Source organism: Triplophysa dalaica, chromosome 23 (genome assembly GCF_015846415.1).
Source record: "Triplophysa dalaica isolate WHDGS20190420 chromosome 23, ASM1584641v1, whole genome shotgun sequence".
NCBI lineage: Eukaryota > Metazoa > Chordata > Actinopteri > Cypriniformes > Nemacheilidae > Triplophysa > Triplophysa dalaica.
In genome coordinates, this window is record NC_079564.1 from 5804130 (window position 1) to 5830461 (window position 26332).

A 26332-nucleotide genomic window follows, 5' to 3' on the forward strand; every position below is an offset into this window, starting at 1 on the left:
ATGTGTTCAGGTTAAATGATCCTTTTTGATAGTAGTTCTGTGAACTACTAACAAGATTTCTTCCAAACTTCAAAAAAAAGATACTCTGTTTATTTTTTTATCAAATACTGCAAAGAATCGATAAATATATAAATATACTGCAAATATAATCGATTTGTACATGTATTTAGAAAAAGTTCAAAAATATTTTTTTTCTCAGTATCACATAACCTGATTCATCACAGTCTTTGTGTCTTGTCAGTCTTTAACATTGCTGTTGGATTTTGTTGAAATTTAACAGACACTGGAATGGCCACAAAACATCTAGAAATACTGATTAAATGAAAACCTGGATTGGTCTCTTAATTTACTTGAATAATTGTTATAAAATAATACAACTGCATTTGTTATAAGCTGAATATATCATAGTTTGAAATGAAAAACCACTAATAAAAAGGTTTAATTTACCTCACAGTCCCTATGTGGCTCCGCCCACAACCTTTGACTCCTATATATGAATTTAATTTCACATTCTAATCCACTGTTTATGACTTTAAAGCAGCAGCCTTCATCTCTGATCTGAGCAGAGCATTTTTGAGCCAAAGACTCCAGTTTATCCCACCCTTCACTTTCTCCCTCTCTAATCCATACTTTCCCTCTGACTTCAGCCAGAATGTTCCCAGCAAGCATTTCACGCAAACCCTCTGCTTTGGGCAGATCCATACACATGCAGCGTGGTGTGCCAACCTTGAAGCATCCTCTCCCCTCTTCATAGCAGAGGCAGTGTATTCGAACCAGGAAAGAAGTGAGCTCTGATGTTCTAAAACGAAGTACCTCCTCCACTCCACTGTCAATGGCGACGGGCCCGTAAACCTTTCTGACTGAAAGCAACTTTGCGGGTCCGAGTATCCGAACTGACTCCAAAACGAACTGGAAGTTGTGATGCTCTCCGAGTTGCAAGTAGCTTTCCAAGTGCGACAGAGTCTTCTGGTGGAGCCGCATTAGAGATCCCAAGCCCAACTGTGCAGGGTTAAACTCCAACACGGATAGCAAGCGATGGCGAACTCCCGCGTCAAAGGCTCCGGAGCCAAAAGCACGATCTGATAAGACCAACCGTACATGCTGAGTGACTGCAGTAATGGTCGGATTCGAAAAGTCAAAGGTTTCTTTATTTGGCCGCACCGCTTCCAGTAAACGTGCAATGCGAACGCACATCTCCCTATATTGTCGAGCTAGAGGTGTCACATCCTGGTCCGAGGAGGATGGAACCATGCTGTTAAGAGCTTTACGGATAATCCGTGCTGAAAAACCCTGAAAGGATGTGACCCTGGTTATACTACCAGGTCGACACAAAGACAGCCCTTCAACTTGAGAGGAAAGCATGAAATTTTCCTGGCGAGGATGTAGGTCCCTCAGTATCTGAGCGAGTACTCTCACGCTCTGTAAAAGACACTCAGCATCACCTTCTGTCCAACACTGCTCCACCTCCTCCAGCAAACAGGCCTCCACCCCCCCACTGGTCCTCAGCTGCTCAATCATACCCATCAGGCCTCCGCTCGATTTTGCTTCTGGTTCCTCTAGAACCTCAGCCATGCAGTCCCACACCAGAAAACTGAAGATGGCCCACACGGTGCGCTGGTCTGTGCGGTCCCCAGAATGTAGGTGGTCCCAGCTGCATAAATGGTCCTGATCGTGCAGGTGGTCCCAGCTGTGCAGGTGGCTGTGGGTCCCACTGCGCAGCAGAGTCTCAGCCTTTTGGACTAATCTCAACAACAAACACCCCCTCTCAGAGAGCTGAAAGCCTATGGATAGAAACCAAAGGTATACTCAAATATAACCAAAACATTACTAATTCGGTCAATATAAATAGATATAATTATTACACGGCTCGTTGGAATGCTTGATTCTGATTGGCCAGTCACGACATTTGCAGGTTCTTTATTCCCAGATAACAACCTCTCAAAACTAACAGCACATTGTAACCTGGATGAAGCAAATCATTTTGACCGTTTTTTTGGACAAATTAAATATAAATATGTCTTTAAATAACACGTATGACATTATTTTAATTGATATTAATATTTTACTATATATTAATTGTTTTAAATTAAATTTAAACTACTCAATAGAGGAACACATCTGCTCCAAACATAACGTTTGTTTATTTTGTTACCGCTGAAATCGTCTATTGATTACAAACATCATGTTATTGTTAATCTAAAGGTCATGCTCAATTTTAAGATGGTTAGTATTCACCTATTCAGACTTCACAACAGATTTCATTTATATTTAAATCAGTTAATCTTTTGTATCTACTTTGCATATTTATTGTCTAAAAACAATGTTCCATTAAACAGAAATGAGAATTTATTAATGATATTAAATGTTTAAGTCAGTATTTCATTTACTTTTTAATTATCAGTAGGTGTTTAAAAGCAACTAAAACATCAATAAGAATATCAAAAGATACTTTATCTTCCTGTGTAACCAGATATTGTAATAATACTCTATAACACCTACATTGAGGACTGAGCTCTTTCACTCTGCTTTGTAGTCTTTCCGCATTCTGTGTCTTCTCCATATAGAGGGACACTAGAGCCTCCAGCTGTGCTGAGTCTTCTATGCCGACCCCTTCAAGAAGACACTCTCTGACTGTCCGACGCGGCAAGCCCATGGCCACACCCAGCTCACAGGCATTAAACCTTATTTCATCTCCAACAGTCATACCCAGCTGAACCATGACCTGCTGCAGGCGTCCTGGAACGCCAGAACTGTTCCGTTATTATCTTTTAGGTTATTAACATTTGAAAATATTTTTTTGTCTTGTAATGTGAATCACCTGAGAGAGGCAAAGCTGCCCTCCTATGACCTCCCGTTTCCTCCACTGCTATCGGTACGCTGCAGCCCTCCTGCTCTTTATTTTGTGACACGCATGGAAGATCTTCCACCAGACCATTAACTTAAAATGAGAGGATTGCAAAGACTAGTAGTCAGAGCACTACGAATATTTCGAACACATCTGAATTTATGTGAATGTATATGTGTTTTTTTAATGTAGCTCATTATTATTCATGTGACGTTCTGAATGGTGTCGCTTACCGTCGAGTTCCTCGGCCAACTGCTGGTCCTCAACCTTTAGCGCTGCGTAAAAGCTCTTGCAAGCCTTTTCTCCTTTCTTCAGACAGATGGACAGCAGAGATTGTGCTTGCTGGGTTGGAGTGGGTACTGCTTGGACCTTTTCCAGTTCCAGCTGAGTCAGAATGCCTCTGGAGAAGAGTTCCAATGAGACGGGCAGAACAGAACAACCCAAGCGCGAGCATAAAACACTGAAGTGTGTCTGGAGGTGACATTCTGCAATAAGGGACATTTTTTAGGGCATTTATGTCAAAACATTAAGTAAGTTTAGAGTATTTCATGTTTAAAGTCTTACCTGTCGGACCTTGCTGAAAACTTGCCACATTCAACATGTCTAATATCCAAAGATAACAAAAGGTTTTTAGTATTAACATCCCATTTCAATTATTTATTGTTTGTTCAATCCAATTTATTTATACAGGTTATTTGTATACCGTCTTCTGAAGATAACCATGTTCGCAATCGCGGGTAGTGTTTTTTGCAGTTTCTCAAGCACTGCATGAAGAGAGACGCGTCACTCTCATCCATCTGAGCATCAACGATCTCTAAAAGTTTTCGGGCTTTATTTGTTGGTGTCCGTTCAGCGTTAATCTCAAAAGAGTTGTCTGTAGTGAGCAGCCCTTCAGCCAAAACACAGTCTAGCAGAGGGCCCAGATGATAGAGAGCTTCCACCAGAAGCTGTCTGGAAGACAGGAGACGGGCCTTCACCATTTGCCTGTTACCTGGTCCTAAAAGGGTGTAGGGGGAAATTGGGATTCGCTTGAGTACATCCTCAATAATGGCTCTCTCTCAATATATATATACATATACATATATATATATGTATATATATATATATATATATGTATATATATATATATATATATATATATATATATATATATATATACGTGTGTGTGTGCGTGCGTGCGTGCGTGCATATATATATGTATATATATATACATATATATGAAGAGTTTGGTTCCAAAATGAGATCACTTTTAACTTATTTGTAAAATCATGTTTTTTTATTGTGCATTCCAATTAATATCAATCAAACTGCAGTTGGTTTGTTTTGATTTAAGCCATAATAACTAAAAAAACAATAAAACATGATAACATAATAAAAAACATCATTTTCTGAAAAATGTTAAAAACGGAATTACCTCATTTTGGAACCAATCTCTTTAAATATATATATATATATACATATATATATATATATATATATATATATATATATGTATATATATATATATATATATGTATATATACATATATATATCCAGATATAAAAAATGTCTCCTTTTCAAGAGCATATCACCTTTTAACAATATATATGTATGTATGTGTAATGTATACATATACATTACAGTATAACGTATAGCTCCAAAACTAAAAAAAAAACTTACGTGAATCCTGAGATTTGTCGAGTGAGGATGCCATCTCAATATTATATCGTCATAATTTAGGGTAAACTTCAAAATATGACATGATATTCGTTCAAAAGTTTCATATCAGAGCTGATCTTGTTTCACTTTATTCATCCATGTCATTCCAGGTGCTGATAGAAAACCGGCGCGCGAATAATGTAGAAGTCCGACTGTCGACACCAGACGTCAATAATGACAATATCACTGTTATAATATCAATTTAACAGATATTCTTAATGTTGCCTTTTACTGAGAAAGTGTCTCGTGAAGTTCGTCGCGACACACCACTTCCTGGAAGTGCTAAGCTACACGTGAAAAGTGTGAGTCAGTGTTATAGATTCATTTAAAATTTACCAAAAATATCGTCATTCGTTTTAGGGCAGATATACACATTTTTAATTGTATTAAAAATGGAATTGCTGGTAATTAAATGTTTGGATGACTGGAATTTCTTGCTGGTTTGTATGATTTGCCTTTGGTCGTACCTCTTGTAGCTGACACCCACGTGAGTTAAAAAAATATAATATAAATCGTTTATGAAATAAACTAATTAAAATAAATAAATTATTTTAAAATAAAATGAACTGCAGGATATTTTCCATAGGGATTAAATGTTTAATAGAAGTCTTATTTTAAAAAAGAGTTGTGTTTGGAGATCAATTGTGTGTGTGTTATGTGCTTCAAGGCCTCCAGGTGGCGCAAAAAGTCATCAGTTTGAAATCATGACAAGACATATGAAAACTATGATTAAAATATGTTTATGACAAAACATTTCCTAAATGCATGTACAAATATTACTGTTGTAAAGTGAATAGGATCTTGTTTTCTTTGCAGTATTTGAGGTCTGAAAAAATACTAAGCATATTTTCTGTTATTTTGATCTGTTTTATTGTCTACTCTGCTAGTAAGTAGCCCTATGCAAATAGAAATAATATTTTATGAATGTTAGTAGTTCACAGAATTGAACAAAAATGATAATTTTACCTAAATACTTACCTATTAACGGTACATTTTAAAATCAGAAAAAATAATTCAGGGGCTGAATGGTAGTTTATCTAAAAAAACAATATGCCCACAACACATTACATATGATATTTTTGTAATGGTTGTAACAGTAACAGGTTCATACTGTAACTATTTTTGTAATGAAAACTATTTGAATTTGTGTCGATTTTATTTCTCAGCAGTGACAAGTACCAGAGAGCAACTCCTAAAAGCCACATGAATGTAATGTTATCGTTTGTGAAAGGTGCCATGCAAATAAAACTAATCTGACTTTGTAACTACATGAACTAGTACTCATTCCCCGAAAAATATTTTGTGTATCTAGGATGATAAAGAGTCCATGCTATTCCATATCTACAGTATATCTAGAATAACATGCTTTATCTAGATTTATTTATTTCTACAAATCATTTTATGAAATCACTTGTGGTCATTAAACATTCTCTTAGTTACTGTGGTTTTGTCACTCTCTTGAGTAATATACGTACATCTAGTGTGTTTGGTGGGGGGCTCTTAGTGATATTATAAGAGGTAAATATTGAACAAAGTGACCGTGTGCTCTCATAAAGTGATAGGGAATAGCAGTGCAAAATGCCAGGTTAAGGGTCGTCACGGAAACCCTCCATACGCAGGGTGGGGCCTTTTGTGCCATTAACGGTAGAGTGGAGGAGAGCATAAATGAAGGATTAAACCCACACCAGTGCACCTCAATAGTCCATCCCCGCTAAGAGCCAAGAGCTCATTCCCATGTGCTGGTCTTTATTTCCCTCATTCAAGAGTCAATAGGTCTGTTGAACCCCCACCCCTCCACTCTCACACATGCACTTGTGAACATTCAAAAGAAGAACTTTGCAGTCCATATAAATAAAGATATGGTTGCATAAGTGTTTAACATTTATTAAAAGTAATATGGAAAATATTTGTTTTACATATTTTTTAAAATATAATAAATATCATGTGGGAAGCGAAGAGAAAGTAGACAAACATTTAATAATAATATTTTTTATTGTTTTCCACTTTTAATGACTTCGCAAACCTAACTTAGTAGTAACCCCGCCTCGTCCCAAACACATACAAACACAAACATATACGTATCTAAGCAGGCCTTAATACACATGCATTCACTTACTCATTCATTGGCACACTCTCTTAAAACAATGAGGAGCTCTTGTAATGAGTGCAGGGGTTTCACGCAGACTGGTTCTTTTTTAACACATTTAAATCTGCCCCCACTTCACCTCCACAAAGTGCCCCAACACCCCTCTCACTTCCCAGTGAAGCACACTTACTTTGTTTTTTCTCTTTCATCAGCACTTGATGCAATATCCTCTGTGACACAGGAAACCCAGAGGTTTGGGCACTCGTTTTTGCACGGGGCAGCAAATGTTTCATCTTCTGTAACCATAATGCTTGTGTTTAAATCATTTAAACAATACAAATGTAACTTTTTAAAGTCGGGACCTATTGGTAGGCTATAGTTTAATGTTTACAATACGCTAGATGCATCACCAACAGCGTTTTGTCTATATTGTTTTTATTTTTATAAATCAAAATAATAACACTTAATTAAAACAAAACTGATCACGAATCTATAATGATTTGTATTGTTTTTTGTCAGACAATCTGTCCTGTTTTCTTACTAAATATGGAAAATAATGTAAAAGCCCAGTAGAGTGCAGTAGTAACTCTATTCTGCCTGTTGAGAAAGTCGGTGAGCAGTAAAATTTTTCCATGATCATAACAAGTCCGTTCTTGGGTTTATTGTTTTATTTATTTATTTTTCAATTTTGTATTTGTGTAATCGACATATAAGGAAGACAAAACATCATCATAAATGCTTTTTTAAACAGCAATTTGCTTAAGTCTATAAAATGGTTATAAATTCCTACATTAATTAAGAGACTATAAAGAATACTTTTAAAAACTACACACTATATAGACTATTTAAAACACTAATGTATCCTCAAATATTGATGTACTTAGTTTTTTTTTTAAATGGAGAATACCCAATTTAATGAAGCATATGAATGTTATCACGGGTGTATGTTTAGCCAGTTATGTAACAGTATGTTTATGTATCATATTTATAATGCATAGCCTACACTCAAATTGTTTTAGTATATTTACTATTTAGTATAATTATATTTAGATATTGTGCATTCTAGATATGAAACATGCTGCAATGTTTGTAGCCAGAAGCATATGTTGTACAATTTATCCACACATATCTCATTGTGTGCGTGCGTGCGTTTGTGTCCAGGCAAGAGTCCGCCGCAGCTGTGTAGAGCTGTGATCTGAGGCAGGCTTTTGCTCGCTGTGAAAATATTATTGCAAGTGTTTATTATTACAGTATTGAGAGACAGTAGGAGTGTTGTGTGCTGTGAGGACCAGTTCAAGGAGGAGTGTGTTTGTGTGTGTGTGGAAAGAGTGCTTTTAACTATCATTCCTTCAGTTCCCACCGACCGGCCCCCAGCAAGGCCTGGTGCATTGTGGGTAGTGAGGAGGCCTATTGGAGTTGATTAGTTCCGGCTGGGTCTCGGATAGAGTTCTGACAGGCCGTAGAAACAAGCTCACAGCATGAACGCCCCCCTCCTCACGCACCCCCTTTGCCCTCTCCAACAGACAATAGAACCAGCATGACAAGAGCTTTTTAAAACACTCCATACACTCCACTCCTCGATCTGTCACACACATGTGGACACACACACTATATCATATTATGCAGAAGAGAGCTAGCTTGACAAGGGCTATGTAAAGTGTTCTGATTGAGTGGCACCTTGTAGTTTACCAGCACGGATGATCTTTATAAGCAGTGTTAGGGATTTAATATTAATTTTGTAGCACATATTAAGGACATGTTAATTTGAACAAATCTCACTCTCAGACAAAAAGGTACGGAATCTGTCACTGTGTACATGTTTGCACCTCAAAAGTCCAAATGAATATGTATCTGGACCTTAAGGCTACATATTAGGACCTTTTTAAAGGTTACATTCCCAGTGACAGCTTTTTTTTACCGTGTTCAAAGTATGAGTTCTAGTGCCTTAAAATTAGCTATTTCTATCTATATACATGGTGGGTCCCCTTTCGTGGAATTCACCATAATGTTTCTACATTAGCCCTAAAGCGACAACAGAGAGCGTTTCATAACTACGCTATCTCCTTCGGCAAAGAAGTGAAATCGTGACGACATCTTAGTTCTGTGTCAGCCACCATTGTGCTTCGAAGCAGAATTTACCAATTGCGATGTGACGCAACATAAAAAAAAAAATGTTTCTATAGCATTTACGGTCGTTCATTGTGTGGGTTGTTGTCAGGGATTGTAAGGACACCAACTAAAATTCTACAACATTTTAACGTGTGTCCACAACACCTTTGAATCAAGTGGTTTAGCCCACGCCATCTGCACTATATGTATCTGCACACAGTTGCGTTAAATTGTTTACACTGTAAAATTGTTGAATCATAAACAGCCTTTTTCCGCTTTGCCACGACAACCTGTAGTTTCGAGTGCTTCCTGTAAAACACTGACACCAGCACTTCAGCACACTGATGCGTAAACATACATTTCAGAAGGTATACATGTAATCCTCAGCATTGTTTATACATCCATTTACTGCAAACCACCATATAGCTCAAACACAACACTCCAAACCTCCACCGAAAAATAACATCCCATCACAAACAGAACGTCTTAACCGCACAATATTTCTAACCAGCACAACCACACTCGCTTCAACCTGCCAGCGCGCCCCACCAAAGTACGCTGCGGGGGTAAACTAAATCAACACCTCCCTGCCCCATTTTCGTCACCTCTCTTACTTTACCTTACCTGTGTACCCTCTCATTGCTCTCGCGCTGCATTCTTCTCTTTTATATCTCTCTCCACGCATAATTGATTAAGGGCCGCTTCTATAAATCAATTTGGTATGGGCATCAGTCAGTAAAGAATGGTGGAAGCCCCCCTCTGAGCGTCCAGTATTAATCCAGCACAGCATGCCATTCCACTCAAAACTTCTTCTCTCTCTTTCTTTCACAAACACATACGCAATGACGCAAACTACACACAATGCCAAGAACACACCACTTAAGCTCGGAGGGGAGCTGCCGCTTAGCCTGAATGCAGAAAGAGGGAACGGGGAGGATGAGAAGTGAAGTTGGAAAAATGAACTGACAAGCATGTGAAAGAGAGAAGTTGTGGTAAGAACTAGTGACGGCTGGGCAGAAAAGAAGAGATGGCAGGAGTATGAATCCACACACATACATAGATACATATACAGACATTGATTTGCCTGTAAGCAATGTTACAATGAAAAACAAAACTTGTTTTCTTAAATATGGGCCGTAGTTTAATGAGGCTAGTGTAGTACACTGATGCTTTCTTATCTTTATGAAGACTGCTGTGAAGTCAGAGTTGGCTATATATCGTAATTCTTATTGCTTTTATTTGTATTGTATATTAACATTTATTGATTATAATTCAAAACACATTCGTATAATTATTATATGAGTTGATAATTAATATTGATTAATTACACTTATACGTAGCATTTAAATGAATATAACTATATTCGTATAAAAACAAACTTTAATATATAAAGCATTTAAAGTAATGAAGTATACATATTATCTTTTGATCTTCTTGTAAACCTATATAATTCATTTAAATTCAGTTGACTCAGCATTCAGCGGTGTTTAGTCCTGCTTTGTAAATGCATTTCAATTAATTACATTTTTTTCATAATGATCTCTTCATCTTGAACGTAAAAGTGGATGCGCTGATACTTGCGAGTCAATCAAACTGATGACGCTTTCCATGTTCCGTGTGATTGCCCGTCTTCCGCAAGTGTCACACCTTCTGGTGTACGCTCCTCACGAACTCTGGATCAACTGGAGTTGACAGAGAAAGTTTATACCAAGCGTTGTGCTACAGCTGAACCTGATCTAAACCAGCTTGGGTTTGTCTGGTTTTGTCAACTCAAAACTTACTCTGCAACTCAGTGTTTGTTCACCTCGCTTTGTGATACAGGCCACTGGTTGCTATAGAGATGATGACAAAGAAGTGTTGAAGTGCTACAATGACCCCTCTTCCTTTGGAAGGTGAAGATGCACTATACAGAAGACAAGAGTAAAGAGAAGAGATGACAAAATGTTGGACATCTATATAATGCGATAATTGAGAATTTAGACGTATGGAAATAATCTAAATAATAATTGGTGATAAAATCTCCATATATGATGTTTTCCACTTGTTTAAAAGTAATATAGACATACGCACAGAAGTAAACAAAATGAAAAGACCATTTCAAATTAATTTGTTTATTTTTGTCAGAATTTAACATTTCTAGGTATGTGTTTGGGTAAAATGATCATTTTTATTTTTATTTTACAAACTACTAACAACATTTATCCCAAATGTCAAATTAAAAAATTGTTTCCTTTTATGCATTTATTAGCAGAAAATGAGAAATGGAGAAACAGGTCAAAATAACAGAAAAGATGCTCTGTATTTTTTTCAGACCTCAAATACTAAAAAGAAAACAATTTCACATTTACATTGAAGCAGTAATATTTAGGAACAATTCAAAATTATTTTTTCATAGTTTTCATGTCTTGTCAATCTTTAACATTGCTGTTGGAAGACTTTGTCACTCCTGAGGTTTGATTTTGTTGAAATTCAACAGACACTAGACTGGAATGGCCACAATAAATCTAGAAATGCAGATTAAATTTAAAAAAAATCCACGGCTGTATGTAGTAAAGCTTTCCTCTAGCTCAGTGGTAAGACTGGTAGAATTAACAGCGCAAGGTTATGGGTTCGATCCCAAGGAATTGCATATACCTATATAAAACGTATAGGATAAAGCAATGTAAGTCGCTTTGGATAAAAGTGTCTGCCAAATACATAAATATAAATAGCGACTAAAACGATTAAGCATGATGAGGTCAGCAAAAACACATGGATTTAATTTCTTCAGTGCTCAGCTCTGTTCATTTTTGGAGAGTCCATAAAGTTTATACAATACTAGATGTATATGTCGAGATGTGAGCTCAGGAATATTTGTACTTTTGAACTGACTTGAGGTGTTCGATTAAACTACCTGATACTTGGTATCAGCAGATTGTGTTCACTCTGAAGTTAGTGCGTGATGAAAACACGGTCGGCAGTTGGCACAGTTTCGTGACTATAAATCTGACGAATCTCTGTGAAATCAGATAACATTCTGTTCCAACCCCTGAGTGCCTTCGTCACGGAAACAGGACAGTTTTGATTCAGAGACTTATGTCTCTATAGAAACAGTACAGCTGAGACTTGGATGGATTTGGTGGATTTCAGGCACTCAGCCAATTGATGTGCAAGTGTGAATAAACCGTGGCAAGGATATTTTTAATGCACAGCACATTCTTTTAAAACAAAATTACCAAGATCTCTCCATTCATTAAACTAACCAAAGCAATAAAATTATACAACAAACACCTTGGAAAAATATACAACACGTTAACACAATGGGTTTTACCATGTCTCAGTTGATTAGTGCATGTTGGTTATCATTTTTATAGTCTTGTTTTGCACGGAAGTAATTTGTGCCTTTCTCATCCCAAAAATGAGTGCATTTTACAGTTAAAACTACACATATGTGTTCACGAGATGCTTAAAACCTCAGTTCAAGATATTGTATTCGGATATGGAGAAGAACAATCTAGACACAAAACCAGAGGTGTGACCCACATGATTTCAACAAATAAACTGGAATAGGAGTCAATCCTATTCAAGCCCTTTTACACGGGCAAACCCAATGTGGAGTTTAAATCATTATTCAGTGAAGCTTTCCCTTTTTTGGATTACACAGCACAATTCAGTTCTGCTGAAATCAAATGTACATTTGACAAAAGTGCACATTATGCATTTTTTCTGTCGAAATTACGTCAAATCAATCAAATAAAGCTGTGCGTTCCAAGGCGATTCACTGGGTCTTTAAAGCAATAGTTCGTCCGAAAATAAAATTCTGTCATTTCTGTGTATGACACTTTCTTCTGTGGAAAACAAAAGAGGATATTTGAACAAAGAGTGGTTTATGTGTCTGTATAATGGAAGTCAATGGGGGCCAATGTTGTTTATAACCTGAAACGTATGTTTAGATGCACATTTTATAAATACATTATGTGTGCAATTTGTACACTTTAATTAGAACATTGCATACTATTTAGAACAAATTGGATGCAATGGTCTTTTCTCGTCATCTCTCACCTTTACCAGTTTTCCCTTCATCACACTTTTGCTTTTTCTTCTCTGCTGTTTCTCGCCTTGCACTAGTTCAGCTCTTTCTCGGGCTCACTCTCCCTCCCCCCGTTTCTCTCTCTCAGCTGCAGAGTGTTAGGGCCGATGATAGCATAAGCTGCATGGCCTCTAAAAACAGTTTGTCTTAATGAGCTCCGAGGAGGCGGGTCACAGCTGAAGCCAATTGCGAGACCTTCCTGTCGGCATGGCTGCAGGCTCTGGGGTCAGAAGGGGTCGCGCCGGCCTCATCACACCAGCGGGCTCTGGCCCAACAGTCTGATCCGCAGACGCATACTTGCACTCAAGGGGACACATCTGGTTCTGATGCAACTCTGCAGTCGGCTCTCAGGCTTTAGGACCGGGAGGGAAAGGGGTCACATTCCTCTCAGTGTCAAAGTCAGGGCCGAAGGTGTGCGTGATATGGTTTGCCCCCTTGATCTTTCTCCTCCTCTTCCTCGCGGGCTGGAGCCGACCAGGTGAGATCTGGATAAATCGACGTGGCAGTGCTTTGAAGGCATTGCCAGTAAAACGCACAGCTATTAACGATCGTAACTAACAAGCTGCAGGCGTTCCTGATGTACGTTCACATGCTAGTTTAACACTCATCTATTTCCATGTGTGCTCTTTCTTTCATGGATGCCTGAAGCTAATACTTCACAGGCCAAATCACTATTTCATACTCTCTCGTAGATCCAAGGATCAAACGGCGTACCTGCACACGTGCTGGAAACATGTGCGGCTTCGAAAATATTCAGACACCTACACAATGCAATCTTTTTTCGTGATCGAGCTTTATATCACCTTTTCGTCTATTTTCAGTGTTTATTTTGAGGGAAAGGCTGGTGAAATTATGTGGAATTGGTTAAAAAGGTTTATACTTTTATTAGTAACTGAAAACATAACAAATTACTTTGGGATTCATTTATAAACATGCAAGAAATGGGTAATGTGTGAAACTTTGACATACATGTGGTTTTATAGGAAATCACTAATGACATCTATTAATATGTTACTTCTCATAGACATGAATGGGATTAAATGGCTAGCAAATGGAAACTTTCTAGCGTCTCAGAGAAAATTACCCAGATATTGCACATATGTTTCCATTAGAAGCTCAGTGGTAAAAGCATGGTGCTAACAACGGCAAGGTAGTGCGTTTGATCCCAGGGGATTGCACATAAACAAAATGTATAGGATAATGCAATGTAAGTCGCTTTGGATAAAAGCATCTGCCAAATGCATAAATGTAAATGTAGAATTCCAGATGAGATGTCACAAACTGAGCTCAGATTGCCAAATCTGCAATCAAAAATCAATATTATTGAATATTTCAGTATGAACTCAAACACTTCTCAGTCAATTCACCCAAAAGCAGATTATTTTATCTATATAATCTACATTCATTTTACACCTTCATACTCTTTCTGTATTTTAATCATCACCTTGGAATTATAAAGTTATGACATTTTGTCAAAATTTAGTTATTCACACATTCTTATTCTGTTTCAATTTACTTACATTATATTATGTTTTTTCTTCACGCTTTGTACATTTACGTTTACATATTTGGCAGACTTGCATTGCATTTACTATGCATTTGTTTCGGATTATGTGCAATCCCTGGGATCGAATGCATGACCTAACCAATGTGCTACAGGAAAACCATTTTGGGACTTTTATAGAAAACAAAAAGTTTTTATCTATAAAAGTCAATTGGAATGCTATTTCAAAACTGCTCGGAATGCAGATAGAACCTTATAATTCCAAGGTGACGTCTTATGTGTTTCTGTTTTTATTTTTGTAAGCGATTTTAGAAGAACATTTGAGAATTAGTTGATGCTTCAGTGAATTCTACTGATCCATGAAAGCAACATCTGAGCAAAGGCATGCATCTGAACATTTTCATTAATCTGGACATTCAGTAAAACAAGTTTAACTGTCCCAAAATGTATGAAGAATGTAAAATATTCACATTCCCAGCTTTAATGGTTTTAATAAATGCATAATTTGGAATGCAGTCTTAAAATTGCATTTTAATGCAAAATGACACTTTGCAGATTATTGCTGATTTAAAAAAGTCACCAAAATATTTTAGATCAATTATTGCTTCTACATAATTTCAATTAAAATAAACTGGACAGGTGTGTATTTTACAGGATTAGAACTTTATAGTCACATACAATTTGTCACAAATCGATTAGAAATTGCAGCATGCAGATCTGCAAACACACACGCATTCTTAACAATTTGTTAGTCTTTGTGGTTCCAGATGCTTCATGCACCTGAGCCTATAAAACCGAGTGCGTTATGCCAGTAATTTCTCTCCCACCTTTCTCTACACACACACACAAACAAGTACACACATGGTAAAATAACTGGCTCCTGCAAGCTTCTCGGCTCCGACCGAAATTGCACCCCCACTCCAGCCCCCTACCCCACCCTCACAGGCCATAAAAGCACATCTGGAAATGCAGTCTATTTCTTTTCTCTCCATCTTTCTCTTGCTCCCTAGAAACAAAAAAACAGCAAAGAATGGGCCTCTCATGAGTGCCTACAAACACAGAAATAACCCTGTCAGACTAAGTGAGATGTTCTAATGAACCATCACCAGAGAGAAGAAACAAGAGGGACGGATAAACTGTAAGCCATGATGACCAGTCTGGACCTGCTGAGGTGTGATTATTTCATAGATCATCATTGAGATTCACCCATTGAATTCATGGGATTGTGTAGTTGTACATATTCAGTAGCATGTTTTGAAGAATCCTCTAAAAAGAGCAGGTATGATTTGTTTGTTTTATGCACACACACATGTGTGTTTGAGCTGTGATGATGTGCAGCCTGTGTGTTTATTCACTTTGCTTGAGGTCACATTGGCTCGTGGGAAATAGGAAACAATCCGGCTGGGCACAGTTCATCCACCTCAGCAACTTCTTAATCTTTCTTTATCAAATTGTACATTCTTTGCGAGTGAAAAAGAGCGTATTATCTCCAGCACTGGGGATATAACTATATTTACATTTAATGAGAGCCTCTGTGGTGAAGTAATGGCTGGTTTTAAGGGAATATGGAACTGGAAGGAGGACTAGATTTAGAGGAAGGAGTGACCGGCTATATTAATTAATTGCGATAAGTCTCCAAAGATAAGCTGACAGAGTCTGATTCAGACTGGCTGTGATCATCATTCCGTCTCTGTTTTCCAACGGATCTAGGCAAAGGACCAGGAAGAAAATAAAGCAAGCCGCAAAAATCTTCTGGCTGGGATCTGTCGTATAACTTCTTTAGGCCAAGAGAGAGAAGAGGAAGGAGAATGGGGTAGGAAAAAAGACGCCAGGATTTTTTATCTTCATTTTTAATGAAGTCTTGAGAAATGGGAGGCATAGCTGCATGGGTTAGGTTTTACTTATGGGCCCAAGGCTCTTAAGCAGGAACATGTGCGGCCCCTGGGCCAGGGGGTCTCAGGTTACTAGGGGTACACTAAAAAGTTTAGAAAAAGAGAGAGAGACGGGGGTAATAGAGAAGGAGAGAGTAGAGAGAGAGAGAGAAAGAAAAATTAAGAAAGAATGTGTGGGTATTTGTGTGTTAAAGGGGAAGCTCACCCAAAATTGAAAATCACTATGAAACACTATTTCTTCATTAAAAGACAAAGGGAAAATTGGACCCTCACGCTGGTCCATAAAATTTAAACAAAAAGGGACAAAAATGCTTGAGCATCTTCAGAATTTCTGCCTTCATGATCCAATTAACAAAGAAGCCATATGAATATAAAACAACACAATGAGTTAATGATTAACTCACATTTTTGATAAAGTGTTCCTATAAAAGTGAAAAAGAGAGTAAGAGAGAGAGAGAGAGAGAGAGAGGGAGAGAGGGAGAGAGGGAGAGAGAGAGAGAGAGAGAGAGAGAGAGAGAGAGAAATTGGTCGAAAGGAAAGAGGGTGGGCAGTTCTGCGGTAGGTAAATAGAGTTCTGACCCAGGCCCAGTCATTGGAACAGCAGGCCTTCTGCTCCACGGGATTTACTTGCCGTTTTTGTTTTGTGTTTTTTTTTTCGGGTTGGATGGGGAAAGGGGAGATGGAGGGCACTATTAACGAGCACCATCGTTTTTCTAATTAGAGCTTTGGGGAATATTTTGTTAAGGACTGTCGACCCTCCCTCAAGGGCTCCCAAGAGAGAGGGAGTGTGTGTCTGTGTGTGAGTGTGTGTATCTAGTGAAAAGAGAGAGAAAGAAAAACATGTACGGATATGCACCTACATATGTGTTTGCGTGTGTGTTTAAACGTATGTACTTTTTCTTTGGCGCAACATTTTCTCAATCATTGGATCTTTATTTTCTGATATATAAAAAATATATAAATAATGCATAAAAGAATTCAAAAATGTAAATTTCTCACACCACATTGGAATTTTTTTTCGTGTTGTAAATATGAACTTCACAAACTTGTTTTCAGTGCATAAAAATTAGCTTTAATTCAACATAAACATCCTAAAAAGGGTCTTATTTTCTTGTTTACAAAATATTTAGATGTTTTAACTGCAAAACGAAATATTGAGAACCGAGTACAAAAACATTTTTGTTTTAAAGTCTACTCATAACAAGTCAGTATTATAAAATGGCAGCTTTATTGAGGACACATGGAATTTTGTTATATTCCAGAGATTGTGACTCAAGACATACACGCACGTCTCCATTTCATTTATACCTCATCGATGTAAAACGCACTCAGCCCTCAATCACACAAACACACACACACTGTTAGTTCATTAGGTTTTGATGGTCAAGATCCTTTGTCCTTGTCGAGGAGCAAAGGGAAATTTTCCTTTCTCTTTCCTTCCTTTTCCAAACCTTCCATTCTTCTCGTTTTATCCTTGTGCTGTTTCTTTTCAGCGAGTCTGCTGCTCTTGTCGTGGCTTTGATCCCCCCAAACCCCCCATTTGTGGGCCTCTACTGAGCTCAGTGGAGCGATTTCCTGAGTCTGCCTAGATTAATGAGTGTGTGTATGTGTGTGCTTCAGCATTAAAAAACGACTGGGAGAGAATGAGACCGAGTCAGAGCAAGAGAGAGAACGGGTGTGTGTGAGTGTGTAGTTCTTGTTTGGCTTTTCAGAGACCGCACATTATTTTTGTGTTATATCTTCAAAGTCACTGCGTCCACAGTGTGCCTGTGTTTGCCTTGCTCACTCGCCATTTTGAAACGTTTACAATCACAGGCCTCTCGTTGTGGAGATGATGGCAATCGTGCTTCCACAATAAAACAGAAACATGACCACGTATGTTTTTAAGTACACCTCTTACCAGAAGGGCAGTTTAGACTGCGAGGTGTTTGAATAAACAGGGTTAGTCGATACTGCTCAATTCAAAACACATAATCAGATTCTGAACCAAATCGCAAACTCCTAAAAATAACTGCTTTATTGAAACCATGTGTGCATTTGTGGGGGGAGATGTTACCGTGGTGGGTCATATGAATCAAACCATAGGAAAAAAACTGTTTGTCTTTTCTGAGATACAGCCACGAGAGTCCCGGGCCAAAGCTGTTTATTTATTCTCACAACTTGGAGTGTGTATGTTAATATGCAAACACACATTGGATAACATTAATACACAAACACGTACGCTAATGCCTCTTCCTGCCTACACATTTTTGTAAACATTTCCTTGTTATTTTTAGGACAACAGAGTTCAGATAGAGAAGGAATCAGATCATGACCCAGACCTTGACTTGAACCTATGTCCCTGTGAGGTGACAGTTCAGAAGCATGTGGACAGCCCACTGTACCACAAGTCTCACACAGGTTTGCACACACTTTAACCTCAATACACACTAAATACACCATAACCCTTTACATTCACACATAAACAAATAAACAAACAGTCTCTGGTGTAGCATATTAAGTATTTGCATATTACACAGCTACATTGCAAATAAATGAATTACTCAACAATAAATTTTTATAATAACAAAATTACTCTTATTATTCAAAATCTTATTTGGTAATAAAAATGAATTAACAAAATTACAGTTTTTTTGTTAATTTTATGAGACCAAAGAGATCGATTCAACGCGATTCCTAATAATAGTACTAAATAGTACAAGAGCAAGACATGGATTTAGCCTAAGTATGAAAGATAGAGAAAATTGAAGGAACCTTATTTTATTTTTTTATGCAATTTTCTCAAATCATATACAGTAACACACCTAAATTAAATAGGTTTGTAATCAGTTCTCTTCATAATGCTAGTATGCGGTGTGTCTTAAAGTTTTCATGGGTTGAATATTAGTAAATGTAATGAATACAAATATGTACAAATATATGAAAAATATGAGTAATCTTAAATAGACGGTTTCATCGGAAGCACTGTGTTTGGTTATGATATAATATTATATTTACATTTAATTTATATTCATATTTTGTGGTACATCCATTGTTTTCAATTCAATTATATCTACTGAACAGTATACATTTTTTGCGGAGGTCTGCCAAAACAAAAAGTCTGACCACTGTCTGTGGTCATTCATAAAGTTAAGCAACTATTATACAAAAGTATTTGACCACAGAATGTCATAATCGACCTACAGATTTCCACTGAAATGTTACAGTTACAACTGTTCTCACTCAAACATAAATATCTGCTGAGACCGACATGAGTAGAAACTCTTTTTTGTGCACGTAGACAAACTTTTACACAGCAACGCACACTCACACATGTGCGCAGAAAGTGTGAGAGGGAGAACTGTGAGCCAGGTGTTTTTGATTAAGGTCCCTATCACAAAAAGACAGAGTAGCGTGGGTGTAATTGTGTAGGGGAGTCCAAAACTCTCCCTTTTAACTCTGAGGCCCGTAGATCAAACTCCAGCCAGCTCCCCTGATAGGCTCGTAAAAACCTCCTCCAAACCAGCTCTCATCCCTTATCATACTGTTATTGCTACACTGATTGCAGTGGTTAAAGGGAAAGGGTCTGATATGTGTCACAGGGTGACGGTGCTGACGCATATCCCGAAGAGTGTCGTTGTGTGTGTTTGGAGAGGGTTTGATAAACCACAGTGTGTGAGTCTAAAAGATGTGTGTGAGAACAGTTCTGCATCATTTGTCAACGTGTCTCTCTGGGTCTGACTTTCAAGATGTGTTTGCTAGCAAAGACAAGATCGTGGGTTTGATCAAATGTACTTTAATACACTGCTCGGCACCAGATGCACAAAAACATCATGAATGTAAAGTTTTTAATGTGATGCTTTTTAATGTCTCTTTATTTCAGTTCAATCTGTACCTGTACCTGTATGTCTACTGTGCATCTAGTGTTGGGTTCAGGTCAAAGGCACTAGTGTATAAGAGTGTGTAAGAGTGTTTGATTGTCTACTTCTGTGTGGTTTTGGGGAGTACGGATGGATTTGTTACACTGTGGTGGTGGATTCAGGAGCAGAGCCAGTGTGTGCAAAACCCGGCACATTGTGGAACTCCGTCTGCTTATTTGATAAGAACTCGTCCGTCTTGAAGGAAAATAAACAGCGAAGCGGCCTGCTGCTGAGTCTTCAGGAAAGAGATGTTACTAGAGCACAACACAATATTTACATCACTGTTTACATCATAATACACACCATTTTTTCCCTCTCTCTCCCTCCCTCGCTCTCTCTTGCCTTAAAGGAATAGTTCACCTAAAACATGTAAATTCTGTCATCATTTACTCATCCTGTGTGATTTTCTTTCTTCTGCAAAAAACAACATACATTTTAAAGAATGTTGGTAACCAAAAACCCATGGTCCCCATTGACTTTTAGTGTATGGACACAAAACCAATGCAAGTCAATTGGGGCCAACGGTCTTCTGTTGCCGATGTTTTTCAATACATATTTTTTTGTGTTTTGCGGAAGAAAGAAAGAAAGTAATACAGGTGTGTGAGGACAGAATTTTTATTTTGGAGAGAATGTGGTAGTTACTTCAAATGCGCAGATATAATATGGTTTACCCTAATTATAATAAATAATTTTAACCTGCAGTTGTTTGGATGTGGTGTGTCATTACAGAAAATACCTTATTAAAATTATTAAAATAAACACTCTACAATGACTTTGGAGTTAGTATTTTGTATTTAAAATTTAAACAGATTATTACTTTATTTTAACAAATAAGCATCTGTAGTTTACAGAGGGAAGTGAGAAAAGTCAAATTCCTGAGAGATAAAGGTTTATTTGGATGTTTGTTTAAAGTGACCTTGCAATTTATCCCTCTCACTGCTCTACATTGTTATTCTAAACGTATTTTAACTGCTTGCTTTGATAAGTAAAAAGTAAAAAAGTGAATTTTATTTAAAGACACTTGGATGTTTTGAAAAGAATACAAATGCACATCTAAACATTAAGAATGATAGAAGACATTATCTCTGAAATGCCCATAAGGAAGTGTGTGTGGACTGAACACAAAATTGGTCCACAAGATTGAGCCCTATGAGACCACACGAGTAAAGAGAACTGATGAGAAACAAATAATACTGGTGACAATGTAATCAGTCAAGATGTTTTTCTGGGAACTGCCGGTCTTTTTCTCTCCATTAGTCGGCCCATGTTCTCTTTATGATCCAAATGCCTTAAACGTGTTTAAGTGGAGAGCCAAAGTCATAAAAAGAAAGAGGATAAGTGTAAGGGGAGTTATTCTCCGTGCATGTGTTTATTTACAATGGTGACTCTGTGTTGGTCTCTGTGTGACCCTGCCTCTGGCTATGAGTGACAGATAGGGATCAGAAGAGCTCTTATCAGTCAAGCCGCTCTGGAATGGTCAGACTGTTCTCCAACTCCGAGCCCCGGGAAGTCGTGCCGAGATGTTATTATGACGGTATTTCACAGAGTTGCTTGCCAAGACTTAAATATCTCAACACAAAGGAACATTCACAATTCATACATATGCAAAACGATAATAAATATGCAGATTGCCTAAAAACTGTGACTCCACACCTGAAAAAACAACATGGCAATGCTGGCTGGTACGTATTTCCTTACATACTAATGCAACACTAGCACATTTTTTAAATAAACAGTCTACAAAAGTCTCAAATACACAGACCAGAGATCCCTCGATGCATATGGCCGGCCCTTAGATTGAATGCTTTGTCAAGAAGGTAATTTCGCTTGCGTGTGAGCCATTGCTCCCAGGTTGTGTGTGAGCTCTGTGAGAAGTCATTTTCCGAGCCTGTTATTTGTAGCGGGTGAGATCATGCTTCATTGCAGACATTGAATATAAAGGAGCATTGAGTAAAAGGAAGCCTAGGCCAAAACGAGAGGTACGCGTACGTACGAAGAGAGGTAGATTTACAGGTCCGCACACACACGCTCAGGTACACAACTGTAGACACCTACACAGGGCTAGGTTTACACACACACTCTGGGAGCGGACTGTCGAAGCAGAGGACCATGGGGACTATCGTTTTTCTCGTTAATTATGACCGTCTGGCAAGCCCAGGGTCCAGGAAGTGTGTGTGTTGGGGGGGTGTAGAGTATGAGGGTAAAATAGGGAGGGGCAGTAACAAGGAGACAGGAATCAAGAGAGAGCTCTGTATAGGAGGACAGGGAATGTGGATGATAAAACCAGGTGTTTAGATGGAAAAGAGAGTAAGGGATTTCTTTTTTTACTCCCCTAATACTTTCAACAGTCCACCTTAAATCCTTCAGACTGCAGGTTCACCAAACATCTAGACTGAAGGAGATGTTATACTCCTATACGCCATTTGAAGATTATGTCGTTTATTTCACTGTTTTCATTATTCTTTTCTTGCTTTATTGTTTGAAATGTGTACATTGTTTGAAAAAACAACAATGCATTATTGGTAATTTTCTTTGTATGCAAGAAAATGAAAAAAAGTTTTTTTGGAACAACATGAGGGTAAGTTATTGAATAAGTTTGTAAATAAATAAATACACAATTTTCCTTTTTAAATGCAAAATCTCTGAAGTACAATTCAAAGTCAATTTTTTATGATATCTGTCGACACATCCAGCCCTTATTGTTTATAATATGAAATAACCCATAAAAAACACAGTAGGAGACACAATTACAAATAAGAGAGTGCAGCATTAAAAAAAGAAACTGAAACCACATCATTATTTTTTGCAACCACCCTGCGAATTACCATTCAACCTCTCCATGAAAACTTATAGAGGTCATTAACCCAGGTTAAGACCAGGCCAGACCAGGTCAGGGTCACCCTGAAATGTTATCCCCAGTCTTTGGTTCTGAGTCTGGCCGAGCTACACTGGGATTTGATCGGCTCCAGGTCCAATTACTGCAGTCGGCAGCATCTGGAGCAAGTTAACAGGCCGTTCCAATCCAACCGCGCCACGGCAACATACGCCCCAGTTTTGACGACACAATCACACCAGGAATAATAATAATAAAAGCATATAGCACACTCACATACTGACACACACAAACTCTCCCATCCAGAAAATAATAACATCTATAATACAGCAGGAAATGAAGAGTCCCGGAGGCTAGGGCACAGGATCACAGAACTTCACACAGGCCTTACTGTGTATTTACCAGCATGAAATGGGCTCTGTAAAATGTTTCGCTGAGAGTATTGTGATTTATATGTTTTGGTAGTGTGCGTGCATGGACATTTGCACAATTTGTTTATTGACATGATCTTTCTTAGCTTTATTAATGCAAACACACGACATGTGAAATGCTATCACTAATAGGTGGGATTAGTTCTGTTTGTGTGACACTTTCTCAACTGTTAAAAAATGTTAAAGAGGCAGTTCAGCCCAATATTAAAAATTCTGTCTTTATTTACATGTATACATTTTTTTTGATCTGATGAACACAGAAATATATTTGGAGGAACGCTTAACCAAACAGTTCTTGGCCACCACTGACTACCATAGTAAAACGTTTGTAGTCAAATTGTATTCGATTGTAGTCATAAGTGCCCCAGAATGGTTTGTTATCCTAAATTCTTCAAAATATCTTATTTGCGTTCAACATAACAAATAAAATTGTAAAGCATTTTTCCTATTTGGTAGTCAATGGTGGCAAAGAACTGTTTGGTTAAAATAATTTTTTCAAATATCTAAAAAATGTATAAAGATTAGGAACAACTTGAGGGTGAGTAAATGAAGACAGCTTTTTTTATTTTTGGGTAAACTGTTCAATTAATTTATGTGTACACTGAAAAAAGGCAAGAGAATACCACAAGAGAATAAACCACAGCTTAATAACTGCTAACTGTTAACAACATATTTAGACTATTGACGGAGTATAAATTAATATAATACAAAAAATACACACAAAACAACATTTACCCCTCCCACTAAAAAACTTTGCCTACATTACTTTATTTCCTTGGTTGGTTGAAAATTTTACAAGATGATTTTTTCAACAGTGTGTTCAACGCCATTTCTATATGCATGCTAATGTTAAACGGTTTGTTTTAAAAACATGACAAAGTCATTCAGGTAGCGTTGTGTAAATGTTTAGGTCAACCTATGAGTTTACACGTGGTGTGTGAGGGTGTATTAGTAAACAGTGTTGTTTAAATACTGAGTGTACTTGTGTAAGAGGCACTGACAGCGACTTATTCTTAGTTTTGTCACACCGAGGAAGTGACACAGCTGCTAAGGTCAGCAGCAGACACGGTGCGTGGGGGTCGTTGTCATGGCGCCCACGTGGAGAGCAGTAGGTTTGGAGACTGTCTGTGACTCCAAAGGCACACGTCCACTCACACACACACACCCCTTTGAAACTTTTGCACACACAATCAAACAGTGCCAAACACTTTCAGACCTGCCACACTGCACGTTCTGTTCTCCATACACAAACATCAGAACCCCAGAGTGCCACACACGCATTTATTAGACAAAACTGCCAAACACTGCAAAGCTTTGAGCCACAAGTGTGAAAAGCCTAGCCTTGGGCCACAAGGGGCCTCCGATTTTTACAGGACTTATCCTCTCTCTTTACCTCCATATTCACCACGCCAATCATCTGCATATCAATCTGCGGCTTCTTTATTATGAAGCTATGGAGGTATTGGAGAGAGGGAGCAATGCATGCTGGGAATGATGCATGCTGAGCCAGAGGCATTCTGGGAGGCTGCTTCCCTGCAGGCTTGGCCTCTGAAATAGCAGCATGGTTAATGGCCCTTTCATGGCCGGGCCACAAAAGCTTTTGTCTGTGCCTAATTCAGCCTATGGTGCATAGAGCTGGGAGGGATTGTGGCACCCAATGCTTTACGTCCTTCCCATAACCCTCTCTCTTTCTTTCTCTCTCTCTCTCTCTCTCTCTGAGATAAGGGTGTATGGATATTACTTGTGACAGGTTAATACTGCTGCCAAGCGACATCTGCATTGTGTTGATACCTAACCATACCTCAGATCAGTTCATTTAGCAAAGAAACAGCTAAGAATTTGTCTATCTATGCAAATATGCAATGTACAAAGTGTGTGTGGAGTGTGTACATTTATTTATTTGTATATTTTGTTTTATGTATTTATTAGAATTGACCTGATTTTGTTATAATAATTTTGATCACAGGGAACACTTACATAAGAAGATCCAGTGCAACACACACTGTGAACATTACATTTGTAATTTACAAAAATTTGCATGCACGCACGCACTTCACAGTAAAACAGTTTTTTTAATGCTTTTATATTCTTTGCATAAACAACCTCAGACCACAGATTCACCCACATATATTTATACTGCAGCGGTGCCAACCGTGCCATAAAGAGAAGTGCAACATACGCACAACCAACACAGAGAGCATAACCCTATACGTCATGATGCACCTATAAACTTCACAAAAACCACAAAAAACAAGCCACAGTCATTCCTTATTATTGCTGCCTCTCAGTTGTGGAATTATTTGTGTATAAACAGCTAGACTAATTACACATTACCAAGCTCTACATATGGCACCACCTTTGTAGCAGGACAGGGTAACTATCCATGCATCACCTTGAAATCTGAAGTCATTACTCTGATGCTATTCAATTTGAATTCAACATTGCTCAATATGCTTGAAATCACAAACATCGGACTCCAATGACAATGTCTGAAGTGTTCAACTAGCGTTCAACATGCCTGTGTGTTTTGGCACCATGATACAAGTGGGTTCTTTATAAAGAAATTTCTCCGAACTTTACTGGCAATAGTTAAGACTCGCCTGCACACTAGTGACCGATGAGATGACTAGAACAATGAACAGTATTGATGTAACTAATTACTGGTGCAATTACAGCATGTGTTCACGCCAACTCCGTGTGTGTGTAAGTTGGAGAGGGTCTGATTGTTGGTGTGTCAACTGCAGCTGTGTCCACATGGGCAGAATGCCCACACGGCTAATAAGCAGTGAAGTCTAATTCATCCTCTGCTTTAACATCGGCTCCTATGCCAAGCTAACCAAAAAGTCAAACATGTGGCTCTGACATGGCATGCAAAAACCAAACGAGATCAACCACACACATCGCCATAGGAGACTTCAGACAAGTCAACCTGTGGAGCCACAGGTGAGAGACACACACACAAGCA

At 38.1% G+C, this 26332-nt stretch overlaps 1 protein-coding gene across 1 annotated transcript; it reads right to left on the reverse strand.

The window, feature by feature from the left end:
- Positions 1-74: 74 nt before the first annotated feature.
- LOC130413642 (uncharacterized) lies at positions 75-4994 on the reverse strand. The gene is made up of 7 exons (XM_056739005.1): positions 4506-4994; positions 3549-3842; positions 3410-3448; positions 3079-3330; positions 2819-2938; positions 2500-2736; positions 75-1781 (listed from the first exon to the last, which is right to left on the reverse strand). Exons 1-7 carry the CDS (start codon positions 4537-4539, stop codon positions 439-441), a joined length of 2319 nt encoding a protein of 772 aa, XP_056594983.1. The 5' UTR covers positions 4540-4994; the 3' UTR covers positions 75-438.
- Between the last annotated feature and the right edge of the window lie 21338 nt (positions 4995-26332).

What these genes read in the sequence shown, in the direction of transcription:
- LOC130413642 (XM_056739005.1), bottom strand. Translation starts at nt 4,539, where the DNA reads ATGGCATCCTCACTCGACAAATCTCAGGATTCAC. An exon ending in TTTTCAGCAAGGTCCGACAG is followed by an intron (nt 3,331 to 3,409) that starts GTAAGACTTTAA and finishes CCCTTATTGCAG; the next exon opens with AATGTCACCTCCAGACACAC. An exon ending in GAAAGAGCTCAGTCCTCAAT is followed by an intron (nt 1,782 to 2,499) that starts GTAGGTGTTATA and finishes TTCTATCCATAG; the next exon opens with GCTTTCAGCTCTCTGAGAGG.